Raw genomic sequence first — 22,362 nt, forward strand, 5'->3', positions numbered from 1 at the left:
TAGAACCAGGAACAGATATATCCCTTGGTTCTCCCCAGACCTGACTGCCCTTAACTAACACAAAAACATCCTATGGCGTTCTGCATTAGCATCGAACAGCCCCCGTGATATGCAGCTGTTCAGGGAAGCTAGAAACCATTATACACAGGAAGTTAGAAAAGCCAAGGCTAGCTTTTTCAAGCAGAAATTTGATTCCTGCAACACTAACTCAAAAAAGTTCTGGGGCACTGTAAAGTCCATGGAGAATAAGAACACCTCCTCCCAGCTGCCCACTGCACTGAAGATAGGAAACACTGTCACCACTGATAAATCCACCATAATTGAGAATTTCAATAAGCATTTTTCTACGGCTGGCCATGCTTTCCACCTGGCTACTCCTACCCCGGTCAACAGCACTGTACCCCCAACAGCAACTCGCCCAAGCCTTCCCCATTTCTCCTTCTCCCAATTCCATTCAGCTGATGTTCTGAAAGAGCTGCAAAATCTGGACCCCTACAAATCAGCCGGGCTAGACAATCTGGACCCTTTCTTTCTAAAATTATCTGCCGAAATTGTTGCCACCCCTATTACTAGTCTGTTCAACCTCTCTTTCGTGTCGTCTGAGATTCCCAAAGATTGGAAAGCAGCTACGGTCATCCCCCTCTTCAAAGGGGGGGACACTCTTGACCCAAACTGCTACAGACCTATATCTATCCTACCATGCCTTTCTAAGGTCTTCGAAAGCCAAGTCAACAAACAGATTACCGACCATTTCGAATCTCACCATACCTTCTCCGCTATGCAATCTGGTTTCAGAGCTGGTCATGGGTGCACCTCAGCCACGCTCAAGGTCCTAAACGATATCTTAACCGCCATCGATAAGAAACATTACTGTGCAGCCGTATTCATTGATCTGGCCAAGGCTTTCGACTCTGTCAATCAACACATCCTCATTGGCAGACTCGACGGCCTTGGTTTCTCAAATGATTGCCTCGCCTGGTTCACCAACTACTTCTCTGATAGAGTTCAGTGTGTCAAATTGGAGGGTCTGCTGTCCGGACCTCTGGCAGTCTCTATGGGGCTGCCACAGGGTTCAAATCTTGGACCGACTCTCTTCTCTGTATACATCAATGAGGTCGCTCTTGCTGCTGGTGAGTCTCTGATCCACCTCTACGCAGACGACACCATTCTGTATACTTCCGGCCCTTCTATGGACACTGTGTTATCAACCCTCCAGGCAAGCTTCAATGCCATACAACTCTCCATCCGTGGCCTCCAATTGCTCTTAAATACAAGTAAAACTAAATGCACTCTCTTCAACCGATTGCTACCTGCACCTACCCGCCTGTCCAACATCACTACTCTGGACGGCTCTGACTTAGAATACGTGGACAACTACAAATACCTAGGTGTCTGGTTAGACTGTAAACTCTCCTTCCAGACTCACATCAAACATCTCCAATCCAAAGTTAAATCTAGAATCAGCTTCCTATTTCGCAACAAAGCATCCCTCACTCATGCTGCCAAACAAACCCTTGTAAAACTGACCCTCCTACCAATTCTCGACTTTGGCGATGTCATTTACAAAATAGCTTCCAATACCCTACTCAATAAATTGGATGCAGTCTATCACAGTGCCATCCGTTTTGTCACCAAAGCCCCATACACTACCCACCACTGCAACCTGTACGCTCTCGTTGGCTGGCCCTCGCTTCATACTCGTTGCCAAACCCACTGGCTCCAGGTCATCTACAAGTCTCTGCTAGGTAAAGCCATTCCTTATCTCAGCTCACTGGTCACCATAGCAGCACCCTCCTGTAGCACACGCTCCAGCAGGTATTTCTCACTGTTCACCCCCAAAGCCAACACCCACTTTGGCCGCCTTTGCTTCCAGTTCTCTGCTGCCAATGACTGGAACGAACTGCAAAAATCACTGAAGCTGGAGACCTATATCTCCCTCACTAACTTTAAGCACCAGCTGTCAGAGCAGCTCACTGAGCACTTCACCTGTACATAGCCCATTTGTAAACAGCCCATCCAACTACCCTCATCCCCATACTGTATTTATTTATTTATTTATTTATCTCGACCAGGTCGCAGTTGCAAACGAGAACTTGTTCTCAACTAGCCTACCTGGTTAAATCATTTTTTATTATTTTTACTATTTTTTAAATAGACAACAACTTTGACATACTGTATAAATAATTATCTAGGCTAAGTAAAAACCAATTATTATTTTGTATCTAGTGCTCTGCTAACTAGATAACTAAAGTGTAGTCAGTGACTAGCTAAGACAGAGAAAGGGGAAGGAAAAAATGAATGAATTGGACAAAGTCCCCCACTCGGGTTGTGAAAAGCAGCTGGGAGTGTCGACTAGAGATGACGTGCAGGAGCTTCTTGCAGGAATTTGTAGTCTTGCTGATGTCTACTCTGTTACTAATTAGCATTTTGAATTTGACTAAATTGAGGCTAATATATTGGTAAAACTCACCTTGCTCGAGAGAGAATTACATGTCCATCAAAATGTCAGGCCAGGATAAGCCTACACGAAACAGGGCTTATATAAAATATGGAATTTCTATGCAAATGTTGTTGATCAGTAAAATGAAATAAGTCTCAAATTGAAGGGAAACAGATTGTTTGTCCAGCTCAATAAGTCACTCCTATTGAACATGTTTTGTATTGTTATTACTGGACTGTTGGAGCTAGAAATATAAGCATTTTGCTGCACCTGTGATAACATATGCAAAATATGTGTACATGGGGGGATGGAGGATATGATTGAACAGAGTAGTAGCTGTATTAATCTCTCTGGATCAAGTGCCATTCTGTCACTTTGGCTAATATACCATTTATTTGCTATTTAGTATGGTGCTATTGAGTATCGTGATGGTATCAAATATTGTGATAGTAAATATGGTATCGGTATCGAAGTCAAAGTTATGGTATTGTGACAACACTAGTAGGCATAACGATGAGGACTCAAATTGTGTTATACGGGAGGGGCGTGGTCTGTCATTCTCTAACGGGAGAGGAGAGAAGAAAACGTGCGAAAGAAATGCCCTTTTGTCTGATTCCTTCCATATTTGATCTTGTCCGCTAGGTGGAGACACTGAGGCCCGTGTTGTTGGTCGCCCCGACTGGTAGTCAGTCATTCAGCCTCAGTACCAGTCAAGAGTGCGCTTCGATCAGCAGCATACCACAGAACAGAGCAGGGACAGAGAATAGAGAGATAAGAGGCTGCCTTCTACATGCCGCTGTCGCCCGTTTCCTAGTGGGCATTCTCAAATTGGACCGCGAAGAAAGAGGGACTTTTTCACAACGCATTCGAAAAAGGAATTTGTATCATGTTTCTTACTGCGGGCGCTCTATTGATGCTACTGGCAGCTGTGCAGGTAGGAAACCGCTGTGTTGGTAGTCGGAGTGGTGTGTGTGGTGGTGGGACGTGGTCTGATGAGTTGGCTCTCATTGACTCAGTCTGCGGGGATAGACTGCATTTATTTCCCTCTACATTGCCTCGATATTTGGTCGTTGGCTTATTTTGATTTTTGAATATGCATTAGAATCTCGCTCAAACGTTGCCTATTTGAGGATTTCGTTATGCTCAAATGTATCCGTGCTTGTGATAACAAAAGTGGTCTAGCCCTCGAGCTTGCAGTGATAGGGTAGCCTATTTGTTATAGTAGCCTACACTTGAAGTTTGAACTGCTCTCTGACGATGGTAGGCATTTACCGAATTTCATAATCGAGCAACCCACTGTGCAGAGGTCATAGTTCGGCGTCTAATTTTGATTTACATTTGGTTGGGTTGTCAACTAACGTGAATATTCAACGTGAAATCAACAAAAAAATGTCACCATGCCATTGGATTTAGGTTTAAAGTTGGGTGAAAAAAATACGCTATTCCCTTACGTTGATGACTTTTTGCAAATCCAATCAGCTTTCCACGTTCAACATCATCGCATTTAATTTTTGTTGTTGAAATGACGTATAAACGACGTTGATTCAACCAGTTTTTGCCCAGAGGGACACATTTGCCTGCCCCGTATTCTCCCATAATCCAGAATCTATAGGCTACGCCTATATGGAATGCTATTATGGCTATTTGGAACTTTTGTAGACGAGTCACCAGGCAAAGTTGAACCCATTAACTGAATCGGATGTTTAGGTTACGGGTCACCAACAACTGTAACAATTTACGGACATTAATGTAGCCGCGGGACAATCGCCCGTTGCCGCAACACAAATCAGATCAGATGAATGTTTTTTTTAGAGAATGCTAATGGTTCAAAACACATTCACGGTACACACACGCACATGGTTAGTTTATTGTTTGGCTACACCATAATCTAATTTGCTAACCTATATCAAAATTACAGAGATGACCTAGAGTGAACCCCAAAATCTCGGGTTAGGGTCAGTCCCATGCCGACAACAAAGCCTTGGTCAATCACCCGATCAGGGTGGATGTTGTTGAATGTTGAATTAGTGTGCGCTTCGCTAACATGTTGTGAAATGAGGACGCTGGACAGATTGCTCATGCCTATCGCATTGTTAAAAGAGGAGTACATTAACTGAACAGATTTATAATGCCTATCGAGTAGGCTACAATTTACTATATTTCAGCTCGCGGTTATGTCAGTGCCAGTAAACATTGTGGGATTGTAACTCATATTTATTCACCGGGTTTGTCTCGAAAGCTACCCCATCTCCTCAAAGCATGTTTATAGGCTACCCAACCCATTTGGTTTCGCATATTCCTTGTGTTAATATATTCATTTAGCACAGTATAGGTATTTGAAACATGTCTAGAGACGTTTTATGTTTGGAAAGTAAGATAAACAACTGAGAAGCAAATAAATAGAGTGATTGCAGAGACTTTGCAGACTAGAATTGATTCGAATTGAATGAGTAAGTTCACATGGAAGGGTTACAGGTTTTTTGACAAAACCACATACACCGATCTATAATGTTGTTGGATTGGTCTTGGATCCGTCTCCACATGTAATCCTGTGCTCTCACACCGATGCCTTAATACTTCTGAAATACCCTATTCCTTCATATCTCCCCTGAACTAATGACTGAACTGAAAAGAATCTTATAGGTGCAAGCAATAGGTTCTAATACATAGCTTTCACCTGTATATAGCCATGACAGATCTGTGATCACCACGAGGGTGAAGGTTGAGGGTGTGTTTACTTTCTGAAGTTCTGTAGTAGCAGGGTCTGGATCCCAATTGGCACCCTGGTCAAAAGTAGAGCACTATAAGGAATAGGGTGCCATTTGGGATGTCGACAGGCTAATCATGCTACCCACTAACCCTTACCCTTATTACTCTAATCACCTGCCTGAGTGACATATGCCATTGTGCTGCTCTGTGAGGGGGGAGGGGATCAGGTAGGGGACAGGGAGTGGAGCATAGAGAGGTGGCCTTCTGTCGCTGCCACTGAGCAGGGCCCCTCCTAATGTGCCATCATTGTTGCTCTTATTTGACACAGATATAGTCCTACATGTTGTTATATTACATTTAGAATATGTCTCTTTTTTGCAGTCTATATTATATTACATTTGGAGCTGGTTAATGTCTCTTCTCTTGCCTGTCATGATATTTCTTAGTGGTTATTACATTGTTGTTACCTCTATCAATATAATCTACTCAGCAGACACTTTTTCCAAAGCAGTTTATATTGCAGTGAGTGCGTACATTTGAAAGTACGTGTAACCCCTCTTGGATTATATTGATTATTGTAGATCACACCCTTCTGTTCTAATTCTCTGTTTTCCAGGTTGCTGTGCATGGCGGAGGGGCCATGGGGTCGTTGCCACGGAGGCAGAGGTCATTGCCGTGCACACAAGGGTTCTCCCAGGAGGAGTACAGTATTGCCGTGGACGAGGAGCTGAGAGAGGGACAAGCACTCCTCACCGGTACGTCACACACACAAACACCTGTCTGTGTGAGCACATAAGCACACACAGATACACACGTCGAATGCACACACACACACTCAGTCAGTGAGTAGTCTGCACAACAGTATGGAGGAGTTTTTCCTTATGAACACTGAGGGAGGGGGAAGATTATGTGAGTGTCAGGGAGACAGTGTGGGGGTTGGGGGCAGAGTGGGGGAGGGGCTGAAACCGTCTACCTCGCCTCACACACAGTGGGTGTTTCCCCACACACACACATTGACCCACACACACAAACACTGACAGTGGGTGTTTCCCCACACACACACTCCACATGCTGATGAAACAGTGTGTGATCAATGAGATTGATCTGGCCAGCCTATATCCATCCTCTGATCAATGACCTCTGTCTGTGATCCACTCGGGGTGCGTGTGTGTGAATGAGTGTTACTAAGCTGTGTGGTTGATAGTGCCAGATGCATACCGAGGCAGACGTAGTTGTGAGTCTGTGTGTTCAGGATAGTTAATTCAGTTTATTGTGCTAGATGTCCTTTTCTAGTCTCTAGTCTGTTGACTCTTTGTTTTATTTACATTTCATTGGCTCCTGTGAAGCTGTCAAACTCTTGCAAGGTAGTGATCTAACAGGAAGCTATGGTAAACACAAAGAGTGGGGGAGAGGGAGGGAGGTAGGGAGGGATAGGGAGCTAGAGAGGGAGGGAGAGAGAGTCAAAAATATATATTTTTTGTTCACTTTTGTTTATTATCTATTTCACGTGCTTTGGCAATGTAAACATGTTTCCCATGCCAATAAAGCCCTTAAATTGAAATTGAATTGAGAGACAGAGGGGAGGGGGTCTGAGTGAGAGAGAGAGAGAGCATCCCCCTTCCCCATCACTCCTATAAGAATTTCACACCAGAGCATGACATACCACAGTCTGACTGGATTTAGTGAGTGAGTGTGTGTGGATTTGTGTGTGTGCATGTGTGTTTGTGTGTATATGTGTGTGTGACGATGTAATGATCTTTTGATTGTCCTGCTGATTCACTTCCTCTGTTCTTTGTATCAGGACATTAGCCATTAGGTGTTGTACACATAGGGTTGCAAAGGGAGGGTATATCACTTCAAACTTACCAGTAAACTGCAAGAATTTTGTTATCTTTCATGGATTTTATGTAATCTTTCACAAGACATCTAGTGACCCTTTGAGGTACTTCAAATTATCACAGGTGTCTGTAATTAGCCCTGGCCCTCTGTGTGGCCTTATCACATGTCAAATATATCAAATAATTAAATACAATTATACAAATTAAAAATAGAATGAAAAAGCTGTAAAATATTATCCTAAATATAAACCGCCAACTTAGTGAATAACATTGGTGTTTATTTCTTTGTCAATATGTATTTGTTGTTAATGTTATGGCGTGGATCTGGTGGCTGCTGTGAAGAAAAGTCAGTAGTTGGGAGAGTTGAGTTAAATCATTCCATTGATGATTTTATGGTTTTGTCATTAACTACGCTATTTTCTCTTTAACCATGGTATGTCTACTAGAAACTCATGGACAATACGGACACAGATATAAAAAAGGAATACTATATATGAATACATTTTCAACAAGTTATTCAAGTTTAATTTACCAAAGTTATGATATATTGCCAAATATTTTCAGTTAATTGCTAAAATGACTGAATGTTTTGGTAACTTACCGGTAGCTTTGAAACCGTATCAACACACACACACACACACACACACACACACACACACACACACACACACACACACACACACACACACACACACACACACACACACACACACACACACACACACACACACACACACACACACACACACACACACACACACACACACACCAGTCCAAAATATGGGAAAGAATTTCACTCACACACAGAGGGAGTGACAGAGACCAACAGACAGATAGAGGGTCACAGACAGACTGCCCTGGGGTACAGACAGCTGGAGGCTTAGTTAATTATTTAATTGGAGCAGGAGGAAGATAGTCAATTATTAATGACGGGATGGAGAGGAGACATAGTTTAAATCATACGGAGTGGGGATGAAAGGGTTTAGGGGAGGAGAGGGGCTAGGATGAGGGGCGGAGCAATGAAAGGGTTTAGGGGAGGAGAGGAGAGGGGCTAGGATGAGGGGTGGAGCAATGAAAGGGTTTAGGGGAGGAGAGGGGCTAAGATGAGGGGTGGAGCAATGAAATGGTTTAGGGGAGGAGAGGGGCTAGGATGAAGGGCGGAGCAATGAAAGGGTTTAGGGGAGGAGAGGGGCTAGGATGAGGGGTGGAGCAATGAAAGGGTTTAGGGGAGGAGAGGGGCTAGGATGAAGGGCGGAGCAATGAAAGGGTTTAGGGGAGGAGAGGGGCTAGGATGAGGGGCGGAGCAATGAAAGGGTTTAGGAGAGGAGAGGGGCTAGGATGAGAGGCGGAGCAATGAAAGGGTTTAGGGGAGGAGAGGGGCTAGGATGAAGGGCGGAGCAATGAAAGGGTTTAGGAGAGGAGAGGGGCTAGGATGAGGGGCGGAGCAATGAAAGGGTTTAGGAGAGGAGAGGGGCTAGCGGAGCAATGAAAGGGTTTAGGAGAGGGGGCTAGAGGGGCTAGGGGATGAGGGGGCGGATGAGGGGTGGAGCAATGAAATGGTTTAGGGGAGGAGAGGAGAGGGGCTAGGATGAGGGGCGGAGCAATGAAAGGGTTTAGGAGAGGAGAGGGGCTAGGATGAGGGGCGGAGCAATGAAAGGGTTTAGGGGAGGAGAGGAGAGGGGCTAGGATGAGGGGTGGAGAAATGAAAGGGTTTAGGAGAGGAGAGGGGCTAGGATGAGGGGCGGAGCAATGAAAGGGTTTAGGGGAGGAGAGGGGCTAGGATGAGGGGTGGAGCAATGAAAGGGTTTAGGAGAGGAGAGGGGCTAGGATGAGGAGCGGAGCAATGAAAGGGTTTAGGGGAGGAGAGGGGCTAGGATGAGGGGCGGAGCAATGAAAGGGTTTAGGGGAGGAGAGGGGCTAGGATGAGGGGTGGAGCAATGAAAGGGTTTAGGGGAGGAGAGGAGAGGGGCTAGGATGAGGGGCGGAGCAATGAAAGGGTTTAGGAGAGGAGAGGGGCTAGGATGAGGGGCGGAGCAATGAAAGGGTTTAGGGGGAGAGGAGAGGGGCTAGGATGAGGGGCGGAGCAATGAAAGGGTTTAGGAGAGGAGAGGGGCTAGGATGAGGGGCGGAGCAATGAAAGGGTTTAGGGGAGGAGAGGGGCTAGAGGGGCTAGGATGAGGGGGATGAGAGCAATGAAAGGGTTTAGGGGAGGAGAGGAGAGGGGCTAGGATGAGGGGTGGAGCAATGAAAGGGTTTATGGGAGGAGAGGAGTGGGGCTAAGATGAGGGGCGGAGCAATGAAAGGGTTTAGGGGAGGAGAGGAGAGGGGCTAAGATGAGGGGTGGAGCAATGAAAGGGTTTAGGGGAGGAGAGGAGAGGGGCTAAGATGAGGTGTGGAGCAATGAAAGGGTTTAGGGGAGGAAAGGAGAGGGGCTAAGATGAGGGGCGGAGCAATGAAAGGGTTTAGGGGAGGAAAGGAGAGGGGCTAAGATGAGGGGTGGAGCAATGAAAGGGTTTAGGGGAGGAGAGGAGAGGGGCTAGGATGAGGGGTGGAGCAATGAAAGGGTTTAGGGGAGGAGAGAGGGGCTAGGATGCTGTAGAGTTTAGGTGAGGGAGAAATAGAGGGATTAGGAGATGGAGAGATAGACTAAAAAGATGTAAGGAGAGGGATGTGCATCAGGGATAGGGTGGGGGAAAGTTCATAGACGCTCCACATATGGGCCACATCCTAAGGTCTTTGTATCCATGTTTTCCTGTTCTTCTCTGTGGTTGTTGTTTCTTGCATTCCTTGCTGGTGAATAGGTTATATCTCTATTTTGCTGAACCATGATGATCACCGCTGCCTCATAGACTGGACTCTTATTCTCACCCTGACCTAAGCATTAGCTGATTGGCTGATTGAGCTGTCTGTCTAGGTTATGGGCGATTGGCTCGCCTGTTGGCTCAGCTTGTTTGTTTGGACATGGTGGTCAGCCAGTGGTCACTCTCCGGTCAATGCAGACTTTTTCTGATTCACCACACTGTATGGGGAAGTTGACGTCAGCAATCTTTAGAAATAGACATGGGAGTTTTGGGGCTGTTTTTTTTTAGATATTGTGGAACTGACTGTTTGATGTGTGGTCATGACTGTCCCTGTGTCTGTGTCTGTATGGTCAATGATTCACCTGACCACCCTGCTGACAGAGACAAGGGGAGTGGAGGGAAGGCTGGTTGACTCAAACCCTGCTCATCCTTCCTGGTGATGGAAAGAGTGTCTGTGAGAAAGAAAGACAGAGGGACAGACAGATAGATAGATAGATAGACAGACAGACAGACGGACGGACGGACGGACGGACGGACGGACGGACGGAGGGAGGGAGGGAGGGAGAGAGAGAGAGAGAGAGAGAGAGAGAGAGAGAGAGAGAGAGAGAGAGAGAGAGAGAGAGAGAGAGAGAGAGAGAGAGAGAGAGAGAGAGAGAGAGAGAGAGAGAGAGAGAGAGAGAGAGAGAAATAGAGTGAGGGGTTGTATTACGGTCATATAGTGGGCACTAGTCAGTGTGTTGTGCAATGGTATAATTTCCATTCATTCACACATGGAAATTCCACACACAACTGCACTAACTCTTGGGAGCAGAAGACAGATTTTATTCATGCCTGACCACACTATCTCCCTCCTCTCTGTTCTCTGTTTATTCTCTCTGCTCTCCCTCTTTTCTCTGTGTGGGGGACTGTCCCACTTACACCCAACCCCATACATCACTGTCTCTGTCTGCCCCATACATCACTGTCTCTGTCTGCTGCATATTTTGGGAACTGGAGACAGAGAGCTCTATCTCTTTCATTCTCTCTCTTCCTCTCTAATCTTCATCTTTCTCTCTTCCTCTCCAATCTTCCTATTTCTCTGTTTCTCTCTCTCTCTCTCATTTCAATTCAAATTAAGGGCTGTATTGACATGGGAAACATGTGTTTACATTGCCAAAGCAAGTGAAATAGATAATAAACAACATTTAAACGAACAGTAAAAAATTAACAGCAAACATACACTCACAAAAGTTCCAAAATAATAAAGACATTTGAAATTTCATATTATGTCTATATACAGTGTTGTAATGATGTGCAAATAGTTAAAGTACAAAAGGTAAAATAAATAAACATAAATATAGGTTGTATTTTCAATGGTGTTTGGTCTTCGCTGGTTGCCCTTTTCTTGTGGAAACATCTTGCTGCTGTGATTGCAGACTGGTATTCCCACAATAGATATGGGAGTTTATCCAAAGTAGATTTGTTTTCGAATTCTTTGTGGGTCTGTGTAATCTGAGGGAAATATGTGTCTCTAATATGGTCATACATTTGGCAGGAGGTTAGGAAGTGCAGCTCAGTTTCCACCTCATTTTGAGGGCAGTGTGCACATAGTCTGTCTTCTCATGAGAGCCAGGTCTGCCTACGGCGGCCTTTTTCAATAGCAAGGCTATGCTTACTGAATCTGTACATAGTCAAATCATTCCTTAAGTTTTGGTCAGTCACAGTGGTCAGGTATTCTGCCACTGTGTACTCTCTATTTCCAATGTGTCAAATTTGGTTAGATCTCTCTCTCTCGCTCCCTCTCTCGCTCACCCCCTCTCTCTCTCTCTCTCTCTCTCTCTCTCTCTCTCTCTCTCTCTCTCCATTCCCTTTCTTTGTTTCTCTCTTACCTCCCTCCACCCCCTCTCTGTTTAATGTATCTGGGGTACAGTATGGGAGTGCGTGACACATGTTGGCGTGGGTAGAAGGAAGCGCTAGTGCAGGTCTTCAGGGGAACTACCTAAAAGAGGAGGGACTTCTGTCAAACACAATCACTCCACATGTCTGATTAGTAGACCTAAAACACCCTCCTGTTTTCTACTTCATCCCTCCATACTTTCTCTCCACTTTCTATGTTTTCCTCTGAGACTGTTTAATAGTAGACAGCAGCCGTTAACATAAAGCACCCCTCTCTCTTCTTCTACATCCCTTCATACTTTCTCTATGTTTTCCTTTGAGACTGCTTAATAGTAGACAGCAGCCGTTAACATAAAGCACCCCTCTCTCTTCTTCTACATCCCTTCATACTTTCTCTATGTTTTCCTTTGAGACTGCTTAATAGTAGACAGCAGCCGTTAACATAAAGCACCCCTCTCTCTTCTTCTACATCCCTCCATACTTTCTCTATGTTTTCCTTTGAGACTGCTTAATAGTAGACAGCAGCCGTTAACATAAAGCACCCCTCTCTCTTCTACATCCCTTCATACATCCCTTCAGCAGCCGTACTTTCTTCTTCTATCCCTTTTTCTCTATGTTTTCCTTTGAGACTGCTTAATAGTAGACAGCAGCCGTTAACATAAAGCACCCCTCTCTCTTCTTCTACATCCCTTCATACTTTCTCTATGTTTTCCTTTGAGACTGCTTAATAGTAGACAGCAGCCGTTAACATAAAGCACCCCTCTCTTCTTCTACATCCCTTCATACTTTCTCTATGTTTTCCTTTGAGACTGTTTAATAGTAGACAGCAGCCGTTAACATAAAGCACCCCACTCTCTTCTTCTACATCCCTCCATACTTTCTCTATGTTTTCCTTTGAGACTGCTTAATAGTAGACAGCAGCCGTTAACATAAAGCACCCCTCTCTCTTCTTCTACATCCCTTCATACTTTCTCTATGTTTTCCTTTGAGACTGCTTAATAGTAGACAGCAGCCGTTAACATAAAGCACCCCTCTCTTCTTCTACATCCCTTCATACTTTCTCTATGTTTTCCTTTGAGACTGTTTAATAGTAGACAGCAGCCGTTAACATAAAGCACCCCTCTCTCTTCTTCTACATCCCTTCATACTTTCTCTATGTTTTCCTTTGAGACTGCTTAATAGTAGACAGCAGCCGTTAACATAAAGCACCCCATCTCTCTTCTTCTACATCCCTTCATACTTTCTCTATGTTTTCCTTTGAGACTGTTTAATAGTAGACAGCAGCCGTTAACATAAAGCACCCCTCTCTCTTCTTCTACATCCCTTCATACTTTCTCTATGTTTTCCTCTGAGACTGCTTAATAGTAGACAGCAGCCGTTAACATAAAGCACCCCTCTCTCTTCTTCTACATCCCTTCATACTTTCTCTATGTTTTCCTCTGAGACTGTTTAATAGTAGACAGCAGCCGTTAACATAAAGCACCCCTCTCTCTTCTTCTACATCCCTTCATACTTTCTCTATGTTTTCCTCTGAGACTGCTTAATAGTAGACAGCAGCCGTTAACATAAAGCACCCCTCTCTCTTCTTCTACATCCCTTCATACTTTCTCTATGTTTTCCTCTGAGACTGCCTAATAGTAGACAGCAGCCGTTAACATAAAGCACCCCTCTCTCTTCTTCTACATCCCTTCATACTTTCTCTATGTTTTCCTCTGAGACTGTTTAATAGTAGACAGCAGCCGTTAACATAAAGCACCCCTCTCTCTTCTTCTACATCCCTTCATACTTTCTCTATGTTTTCCTCTGAGACTGCTTAATAGTAGACAGCAGCCGTTAACATAAAGCACCCCTCTCTCTTCTTCTACATCCCTCCATACTTTCTCTATGTTTTCCTCTGAGACTGTTTCATGCTGTCTCTCTCTCTCTGCTCTGGGCGGTTTCTGTTTTGAGGTATGATCACAGCAGTTGGACTGCGCTGGAGTAACAGGAAGGTCACAGTGGTCTTGTCACGGTCAGTGAGAGGTGATGTGAGTGCAGGAGACGGTTAGTGACCGCAGAGCTATCACAGAGCAGAGCCAGATACAGTTCAGAGTTTGTGTGTGTGTGTGTGTGTGTGTGTGTGTGTGTGTGTGTGTGTGTGTGTGTGTGTGTGTGTGTGTGTGTGTGTGTGTGTGTGTGTGTGTGTGTGTGTGTGTGTGTGTGTGTGTGTGTGTGTGTGTGTGTGTGTGTGTGTGTGTGTGTGTGTGTGTGTGTGTGTGTGTGTGTGTGTGTGTGTGTGTGTGTAGAAAGGGTTTAGCCTTCTGACTGGGTCTGGTTCTGATTATATGTCTGTGTGTTTGACTGAAGGAGAAACACCAGGCCGTGCCATGCACACCTCTACAAATATGTAAGGATTGCCAGTGAGGGGGAGTGAGGATTACCCTGCATGCCTCTGTTTGTGTGTGTACTTATTTTCTACTCCTCTCTATTTATCTCTCTTCCTGTTTTTCCTTCCTTTCCTCTCTACCTCCCTATTTGTCTGTTTGTGTGTCGAGTGTGTGCCTTTGCACTGGTGTGCGCTAATCATCAGTTGATTTGAGCATTTTGAAAGTCTTCCCTCAGCCGTCCAGTGCAGTTATTGTTGTGCTGCTGCCTGTCTGTCTGACTGTCCACATGTTTAGAGTATTCATTTATCTATCCTAATCCTTATTTGAACTCATCATGTGTGTGATGGACCCTCTGAAGTGTGTGTGTGTGTGTGTGTGTGTGTGTGTGTGTGTGTGTGTGTGTGTGTGTGTGTGTGTGTGTGTGTGTGTGTGTGTGTGTGTGTGTGTGTGTGTGTGTGTGTGTGTGTGTGTGTGTGTGTGTGTGTGTGTGTGTGTGTGTGTGTGTGTGTGTGTGTGTGTGTGTGTGTGTGTGTGTGTTTGAGAGAGAGGTAGGAAAAAGAAAAGGGAATGTGCGCTCGCTGCTCTCAAAGTCTTCAGCTCATGTGAATAATGTGGATGTGCGTTAAACCCTCTCCTTTCCTCTCCTTTGCTTCTTAGTTCCTACCATTAACAACATGTTAATATGCAGCTATATTGTAGTACTTTTAACAGATGAAAACTCAGAGTGTAGTGGATTGACAGATACAAATGGATATGCCACTATATTATGATTGAGTGCAGCTGCTGTTTTGTGCACATTGCTGCACTTATAATGTGAAGAAATAATAGTTTCTCAACATTTTAAGCTAAACGTTCTGATCTGTTGCATCAGACTCTTTGCTTTTTAACTTTATTTGAATGTAGACTAGGCCTAGTGGTTGTATTTGGGATCTATCGTATTTCTTTCTCAACAAGCTGAACAATAGAATAGGTATACTTTTTTACTATGGGGGATAATATATTGACATACTGTAGGCTCTTAGGCGGCACATCCATAAAACTAGGGGAGGATTTCCCTAAGTGAATTATATAGCCTAATTAGCTGACATAAATAAAGACAAATATTCAAAATAGGCTAGTAAAAGCATGATTTGGCCACAGAGGATAATTAGCTTCCCCTAGCCTTAAAAACAAACAATTTGTGTATTGTTTGAAATCACATTGCCTACAGTCTGAAGGAAAGGCACCAGAAACAATTTGGGCAGTGTGCACGACAAATACAAAATAGATGATTGTTGAGCTGTTACTGTCAGTGAAAAGAGGCCCAGCCAGGAATATCGCAATATTTCTAAATTAAATTGCAAGAAAACATAGTTTGGAAAGCAAATAGCTATTGCTATAAAGAGAAGACAATGATAAGTCTCAAATCTGTCTTTGAGCTAAACAATCCTCAACTTAATTTAGCAAACAACAGTAAGCCTGGACTTGAACACAGAGTCTCTGGTGGCACAGCAAGCACTGCGATGCAATGCCTTAGACCACTTCGCCACCCAGGAGGCCCTAAGGTGCCTTTTTATGGTGAAAATTAGCTTCCCCAAACTTGAAACTCAGGAGCCGCCAATATGCATAAGCTAGTGATTTAGTTGTTTTTTACTCATCTTGTTTGTGAGGAAAAGTAAATGTGGACATTTATTCTAACATCTTCAAAGTGCACGGTAAGAACAACATACATCATTGCATCCTCGACTTGCATGTTCTGTTAAAATTGATTACCATAATCGAAATGTGATTAATTTCCTTCTGTGCGCCGTAGGTGTAAGCCCTAATTAGGTTACGCACCCAATGCATAGGCCTCAGGGCAAATGTCCAGTAAATTAAAATGCAGCTAGTCAAATGTCCAGCGCCACATTTTCATAACAGTCCTGGTGTGCCTGCATCCCAAATGGCACCCTATTCCCTATATAATGCACTACTTTTTAGTCAAAAGTAATGCAATAAATAAGGAATAGGGTGCCATTCGGGAGGCAGGCTGTATCTTAAGTTAATGGAGAGGAAATGTAATCAGTTGGGCATGTCAGTGGCGTTTAGGCCTGTCAAGGTCTATTAGACCTCCATCCACATCATCATCATCACACACACATTCATACACATATACACACGCACACACACACATAAACATGTACACACACAACCATGTCACGACCTCATCACTGCTCCCACTGGTCCAACACCCACACCCCCACACCCACACCCCCACACACACACACACACACACACACACACACACACACACACACACACACACACACACACACACACACACACACACACACACACACACACACACACACACACACACACACACACACACACACACACACACACACACACACACACACGCTCACTAGACTCTCCTGCTAATTAATACAGGCACACGCAAATCCGATTGAGTTAAGATTGTCAGAGAGAGGGAATGGAGAGAAGAAGGGGAGAGGGAGGGAGTGTGAGATGGCAGGGGCAGGGGTAGGAGATAGGGAGAGATGATATTGTTAGAGGCACAGAGAGTTTCTGGTTTAATCTGTAGTGACAGCCTCTCTAGGCCCTCAGACAAGCACAGTCACTGACAGACTCTGTGTTGGGTTCAGGGGTGGGTGGCATTGAAAGTACAGCACAGTGATCTGTAATGACATTACCCCTCTCTGTTCATGACATTACCCCTCTCTGTTCATGACATTACCCCTCTCTGTTCATCACATTACCCTCTCTGTTCATCACATTACTCCTCTCTGTTCATGACATCACCCCTCTCTGTTCATCACATTACCCCTCTCTGTTCATGACATTACCCCTCTCTGTTCATGACATTACCCCTCTCTGTTCATCACATTACCCCTCTCTGTTCATCACATTACTCCTCTCTGTTCATCACATTACTCCTCTCTGTTCATGACATTACCCCTCTCTGTTCATGACATTACCCCTCTCTGTTCATGACATTACCCCTCTCTGTTCATCACATTACTCCTCTCTGTTCATCACATTACTCCTCTCTGTTCATGACATTACTCCTCTCTGTTCATCACATTACCCCTCTCTGTTCATGACATTACCCCTCTCTGTTCATGACATTACCCCTCTCTGTTCATCACATTACCCCTCTCTGTTCATCACATTACCCCTCTGTTCATGACATTACCCTCTCTGTTCATGACATTACCCCTCTCTGTTCATGACATTACCCCTCTCTGTTCATGACATTACCCCTCTCTGTTCATGACATTACCCCTCTCTGTTCATGACATTACCCCTCTCTGTTCATGACATTACCCCTCTCTGTTCATCACATTACCCCTCTCTGTTCATCACATTACCCCTCTCTGTTCATGACATTACCCCTCTCTGTTCATGACATTACCCCTCTCTGTTCATCACATTACCCCTCTCTGTTCATCACATTACCCCTCTCTGTTCATCACATTACCCCTCTCTGTTCATCACATTACCCCTCTCTGTTCATGACATTACCCCTCTCTGTTCATGACATTACCCCTCTCTGTTCATCACATTACTCCTCTCTGTTCATCACATTACTCCTCTCTGTTCATGACATTACCCCTCTCTGTTCATCACATTACTCCTCTCTGTTCATGACATTACCCCTCTCTGTTCATGACATTACCCCTCTCTGTTCATCACATTACCCCTCTCTGTTCATCACATTACTCCTCTCTGTTCATGACATTACCCCTCTCTGTTCATCACATTACCCCTCTCTGTTCATGACATTACCCCTCTCTGTTCATGACATTACCCCTCTCTGTTCATCACATTACCCCTCTCTGTTCATCACATTACTCCTCTCTGTTCATCACATTACTCCTCTCTGTTCATCACATTACTCATCTCTGTTCATGACATTACCCCTCTCTGTTCATGACATTACCCCTCTCTGTTCATGACATTACCCCTCTCTGTTCATCACATTACCCTCTCTGTTCATCACATTACTCCTCTCTGTTCATGACATTACTCCTCTCTGTTCATCACATTACCCCTCTCTGTTCATGACATTACCCCTCTCTGTTCATGACATTACCCCTCTCTGTTTATCACATTACCCCTCTCTGTTCATCACATTACCCCTCTCTGTTCATCACATTACCCCTCTCTGTTCATGACATTACCCCTCTCTGTTCAGGACATTACCCCTCTCTGTTCATGACATTACCCCTCTCTGTTCATGACATTACCCCTCTCTGTTCATGACATTACCCCTCTCTGTTCATGACATTACCCCTCTCTGTTCATCACATTACCCCTCTCTGTTCATCACATTACCCCTCTCTGTTCATCACATTACCCCTCTCTGTTCATGACATTACCCCTCTCTGTTCATGACATTACCCCTCTCTGTTCATCACATTACCCCTCTCTGTTCATCACATTACCCCTCTGTTCATCACATTACCCCTTCTGTTCATCACATTACCCCTCTCTGTTCATGACATTACCCCTCTCTGTTCATGACATTACCCCTCTCTGTTCATCACATTACTCCTCTCTGTTCATCACATTACCCTCTCTGTTCATGACATTACCCCTCTCTGTTCATCACATTACTCCTCTCTGTTCATGACATTACCCCTCTCTGTTCATGACATTACCCCTCTCTGTTCATCACATTACCCCTCTCTGTTCATCATTACTAAACATTACCCCTCTCTGTTCATCATTACCCCTCTCTGTTCATGACATTACCCCTCTCTGTTCATGACATTACCCCTCTCTGTTCATCACATTACCCCTCTCTGTTCATCACATTACTCCTCTCTGTTCATCACATTACTCCTCTCTGTTCATGACATTACCCCTCTCTGTTCATGACATTACCCCTCTCTGTTCATCACATTACCCCTCTCTGTTCATCACATTACCCCTCTCTGTTCGTGACATTACCCCTCTCTGTTCATGACATTACCCCTATCTGTTTATCACATTACCCCTCTCTGTTCATCCCATTACCCCTATCTGTTCATCACATTACCCCTATCTGTTTATCACATTACCCCTCTCTGTTCATCACATTACCCCTATCTGTTCATCACATTACCCCTATCTGTTCATCACATTACCCCTATCTGTTCATCACATTACCCCTCTCTGTTCATCACATTACCCCTCTCTGTTCATCACATTACCCCTATCTGTTCATCACATTACCCCTCTCTGTTCATCACATTACCCCTCTCTGTTCATCACATTACCCCTCTCTATTCAAAACATTACACCTCTCTGTTCATGACATTACCCCTCTCTATTCAAAACATTACACCTCTCTGTTCATGACATTACCCCTCTCTGTTCATCACATTACCCCTCTCTGTTCATCACATTACCCCTCTCTATTCAAAACATTACACCTCTCTGTTCATGACATTACCCCTCTCTGTTCATCACATTACCCCTCTCTGTTCATCACATTACCCCTCTCTATTCAAAACATTACACCTCTCTGTTCATGACATTACCCCTCTCTATTCAAAACATTACACCTCTCTGTTCATCACATTACCCCTATCTGTTCATCACATTACCCCTCTCTGTTCATGACATTACCCCTCTCTGTTCATCACATTACCCCTCTCTATTCAAAACATTACACCTCTCTGTTCATGACATTACCCCTCTCTATTCAAAACATTACCCCTATCTGTTCATCACATTACCCCTCTCTGTTCATCACATTACCCCTCTCTGTTCATGACATTACCCCTCTCTATTCAAAACATTACACCTCTCTGTTCATCACATTACCCCTCTCTGTTCATGACATTACCCCTCTCTGTTCATCACATTACCCCTCTCTGTTCATCACATTACCCCTCTCTATTCAAAACATTACACCTCTCTGTTCATGACATTACCCCTCTCTGTTCATGACATTACCCCTCTCTGTTCATGACATTACCCCTCTCTGTTCATGACATTACCCCTCTCTACCCCTTCAAAACATTACACCTCTCTGTTCATGACATTACCCCTCTCTGTTCATGACATTACCCCTCTCAAAACATATTCTGTTCAAATTACCCCTTCTGTTCATGACATTACCTCTCTGTTCATGACATTATCCCTCTCTGTTCATGACATTACCCCTCTCTGTTCATGACATTACCCTCTTGTTCATGACATTACATTACATTACCCTCTCTGTTCATGACATTACTCCTCTCTGTTCATGACATTACCCCTCTCTGTTCATGACATTACCCCTCTCTACTCTCATCCTGCAGTTTTTGGCTGCTGGGGGCTATAGTGTGTGTGTGTGTGTGTGTGTGTGTGTGTGTGTGTGTGTGTGTGTGTGTGTGTGTGTGTGTGTGTGTGTGTGTGTGGGGGGGGAATAGTAAATGTTACCAACTGGTCACCACAAGGTCAAATGTTATTTCTAGGAGGTTTGGGGTTAAGGTTAGAATTAGGGTTAGGAGCTAAGGTTAGTTTTAGGGTTAGGAGCTAGGGTTATGGTTAAGGTTAGGTTTTTGGGTTAAGGTTAGGGTTAGGGTAAAAGTACAGGTTTGGGGGGCACCTTTTAGACAACATATATCCATGTCAGTGATAATCCAACCCATCAGCCTGACAAACCACTTTCTGTGTGTGTGTATGCTTTTGAGTCTGTGTGTAGGTTATACCACCCATCTGGCATAAACTATTGTCGTTTTCAGGGTCAGGAATGTTTGTGTGTTTGTGTGTGTCTCTTTGTGTGTTGTTGCGTGTGTGTCCGTGCCAGTATTAGGGGGAGGTCTGTACCATGACAGCTGTCCTATAAGGATTAGCTCTGTCTGTATGTCTCCTGTCTGTGTATGTTTGATCTGTTTGGTCTGCTCCCCAAGCTTGACAGCTGGACTGGTGTTTAGATCCGCCAAATTACCCCTCCCCCCTACCACTCAAACCCCTAACCCCTACCACTACCCCCTCCCAAAGCCCCTTAACCCCTGTCCCACTATCCAAACTGCTCTGTTTGGAATGACCCCTCAAAAGTCCTACCCCCTTCCTCAAGTCCCTAACCTCTTTCCGACCTACACTGTTTACCCCTTTCCCAACCTTCTCTGTTTAGAATTAGCCCTCAAACCAGGGTCTGTAGTGACACCTCTAGCTCTGAGATGCAGTGCCTTTATCGCTGCGCCACTCGGGAGCCCAATGAAACATAGGCCTAACCATGAAGCATAAAACAACCTCAAACACCGTATGAAACATATACCTAATCATGAAGCATAAAACAACCTCAAACACCGTATGAAACATATTCCTAATCATGAAGCATAAAACAACCTCATACCACCCATAAACAAGGCCACCTTAACTCATAAAATAACCTTAGACGTAGTAAAATATACTACGGTGTTATAAATCACAGCCATTTTATATAATGAGACACAGAGAGACAGGCTACCATATGCTGCTGCTGGTGAATGTCCACTACATACTCATACACACACACACACACACACACACACACACACACACACACACACACACACACACACACACACACACACACACACACACACACACACACACACACACACACACACACACACACACACACACACACACACACACACACACACACACACACACACACACAGCATCCCTTATCATTGTCAGTTTGCTGTCTTCAGATGCATTGAGATGGCCTTTGTGTGGTAACTCTGCATGAAACCCAGTTATCATGCTTTACTTAGCATGTGGCTGAATGCCTTGGCCTTGGCCTGGGCTGTTAATAGGATAAAGGCTTAGCTCCGCATCCCAAACTGCACCATATTCTCTATATAGTGCACGGCTTTTGAACAGATCCCTATAGGCTCTAGTCAAAAGTAGTGTACAATATAGAGAAGTAGGTGCCATTGGGGACGCGGAAGCTCGGTGCTGCTGTATAGAGGACCTGTGAATAGCTTCATTAACAGAGATGAGTTCATCACTAACAACACGTCAGCCAGCCGGCTGGCCGGGTCTCCTCTCTCTGCTTTCAGACACCCTCCCTGTGGCACACATAACAGAGAGGAGCAGAGCAGATTGTGTGCGTGCGTGTACTTGTGTGTGTGTGAGTGTGTACACGTGTTTGTGTGTGGGCGTCCGTGTGTGTGTGCGTGTGTTTGTGAAGCAGAGGAGTGCAGTGCTCTGTAGGGTGTTATCTGAGTGCAGAAGGTGATAATTACATCTTACAGGAAAACTACAGGTTATGAAATGTAGGATCGTCAGTGTCTTCTACTCTCCAACCATCTCCACAGACAAAGTCCTAGATCCATTTCACCTTTATTTAACAAATTCGTATTTACAATGACGGTATGGCAGATATT

The 22,362-nt window shown here is 44.5% G+C and overlaps 1 protein-coding gene across 1 annotated transcript in view; it reads left to right on the forward strand.

Annotated features, from left to right (window-relative positions):
• The first annotated feature begins 3,150 nt into the window (after positions 1–3,150).
• The window catches only part of cdh2 (cadherin 2, type 1, N-cadherin (neuronal)), a 76,924-nt gene continuing 57,712 nt past the window's right edge, over positions 3,151–22,362 (forward strand). Inside the window, exons 1-2 of the mRNA XM_046301538.1 lie at positions 3,151–3,374; positions 5,766–5,904. Of these exons, the coding sequence (XP_046157494.1) occupies positions 3,327–3,374; positions 5,766–5,904 (187 nt within the window). The 5' untranslated portion in view covers positions 3,151–3,326. The remainder of the gene's footprint in view (positions 3,375–5,765; positions 5,905–22,362) is intronic.

Source organism: Oncorhynchus gorbuscha, linkage group LG15 (genome assembly GCF_021184085.1).
Source record: "Oncorhynchus gorbuscha isolate QuinsamMale2020 ecotype Even-year linkage group LG15, OgorEven_v1.0, whole genome shotgun sequence".
In the NCBI taxonomy this organism is placed as follows: Eukaryota; Metazoa; Chordata; class Actinopteri; order Salmoniformes; family Salmonidae; genus Oncorhynchus; species Oncorhynchus gorbuscha.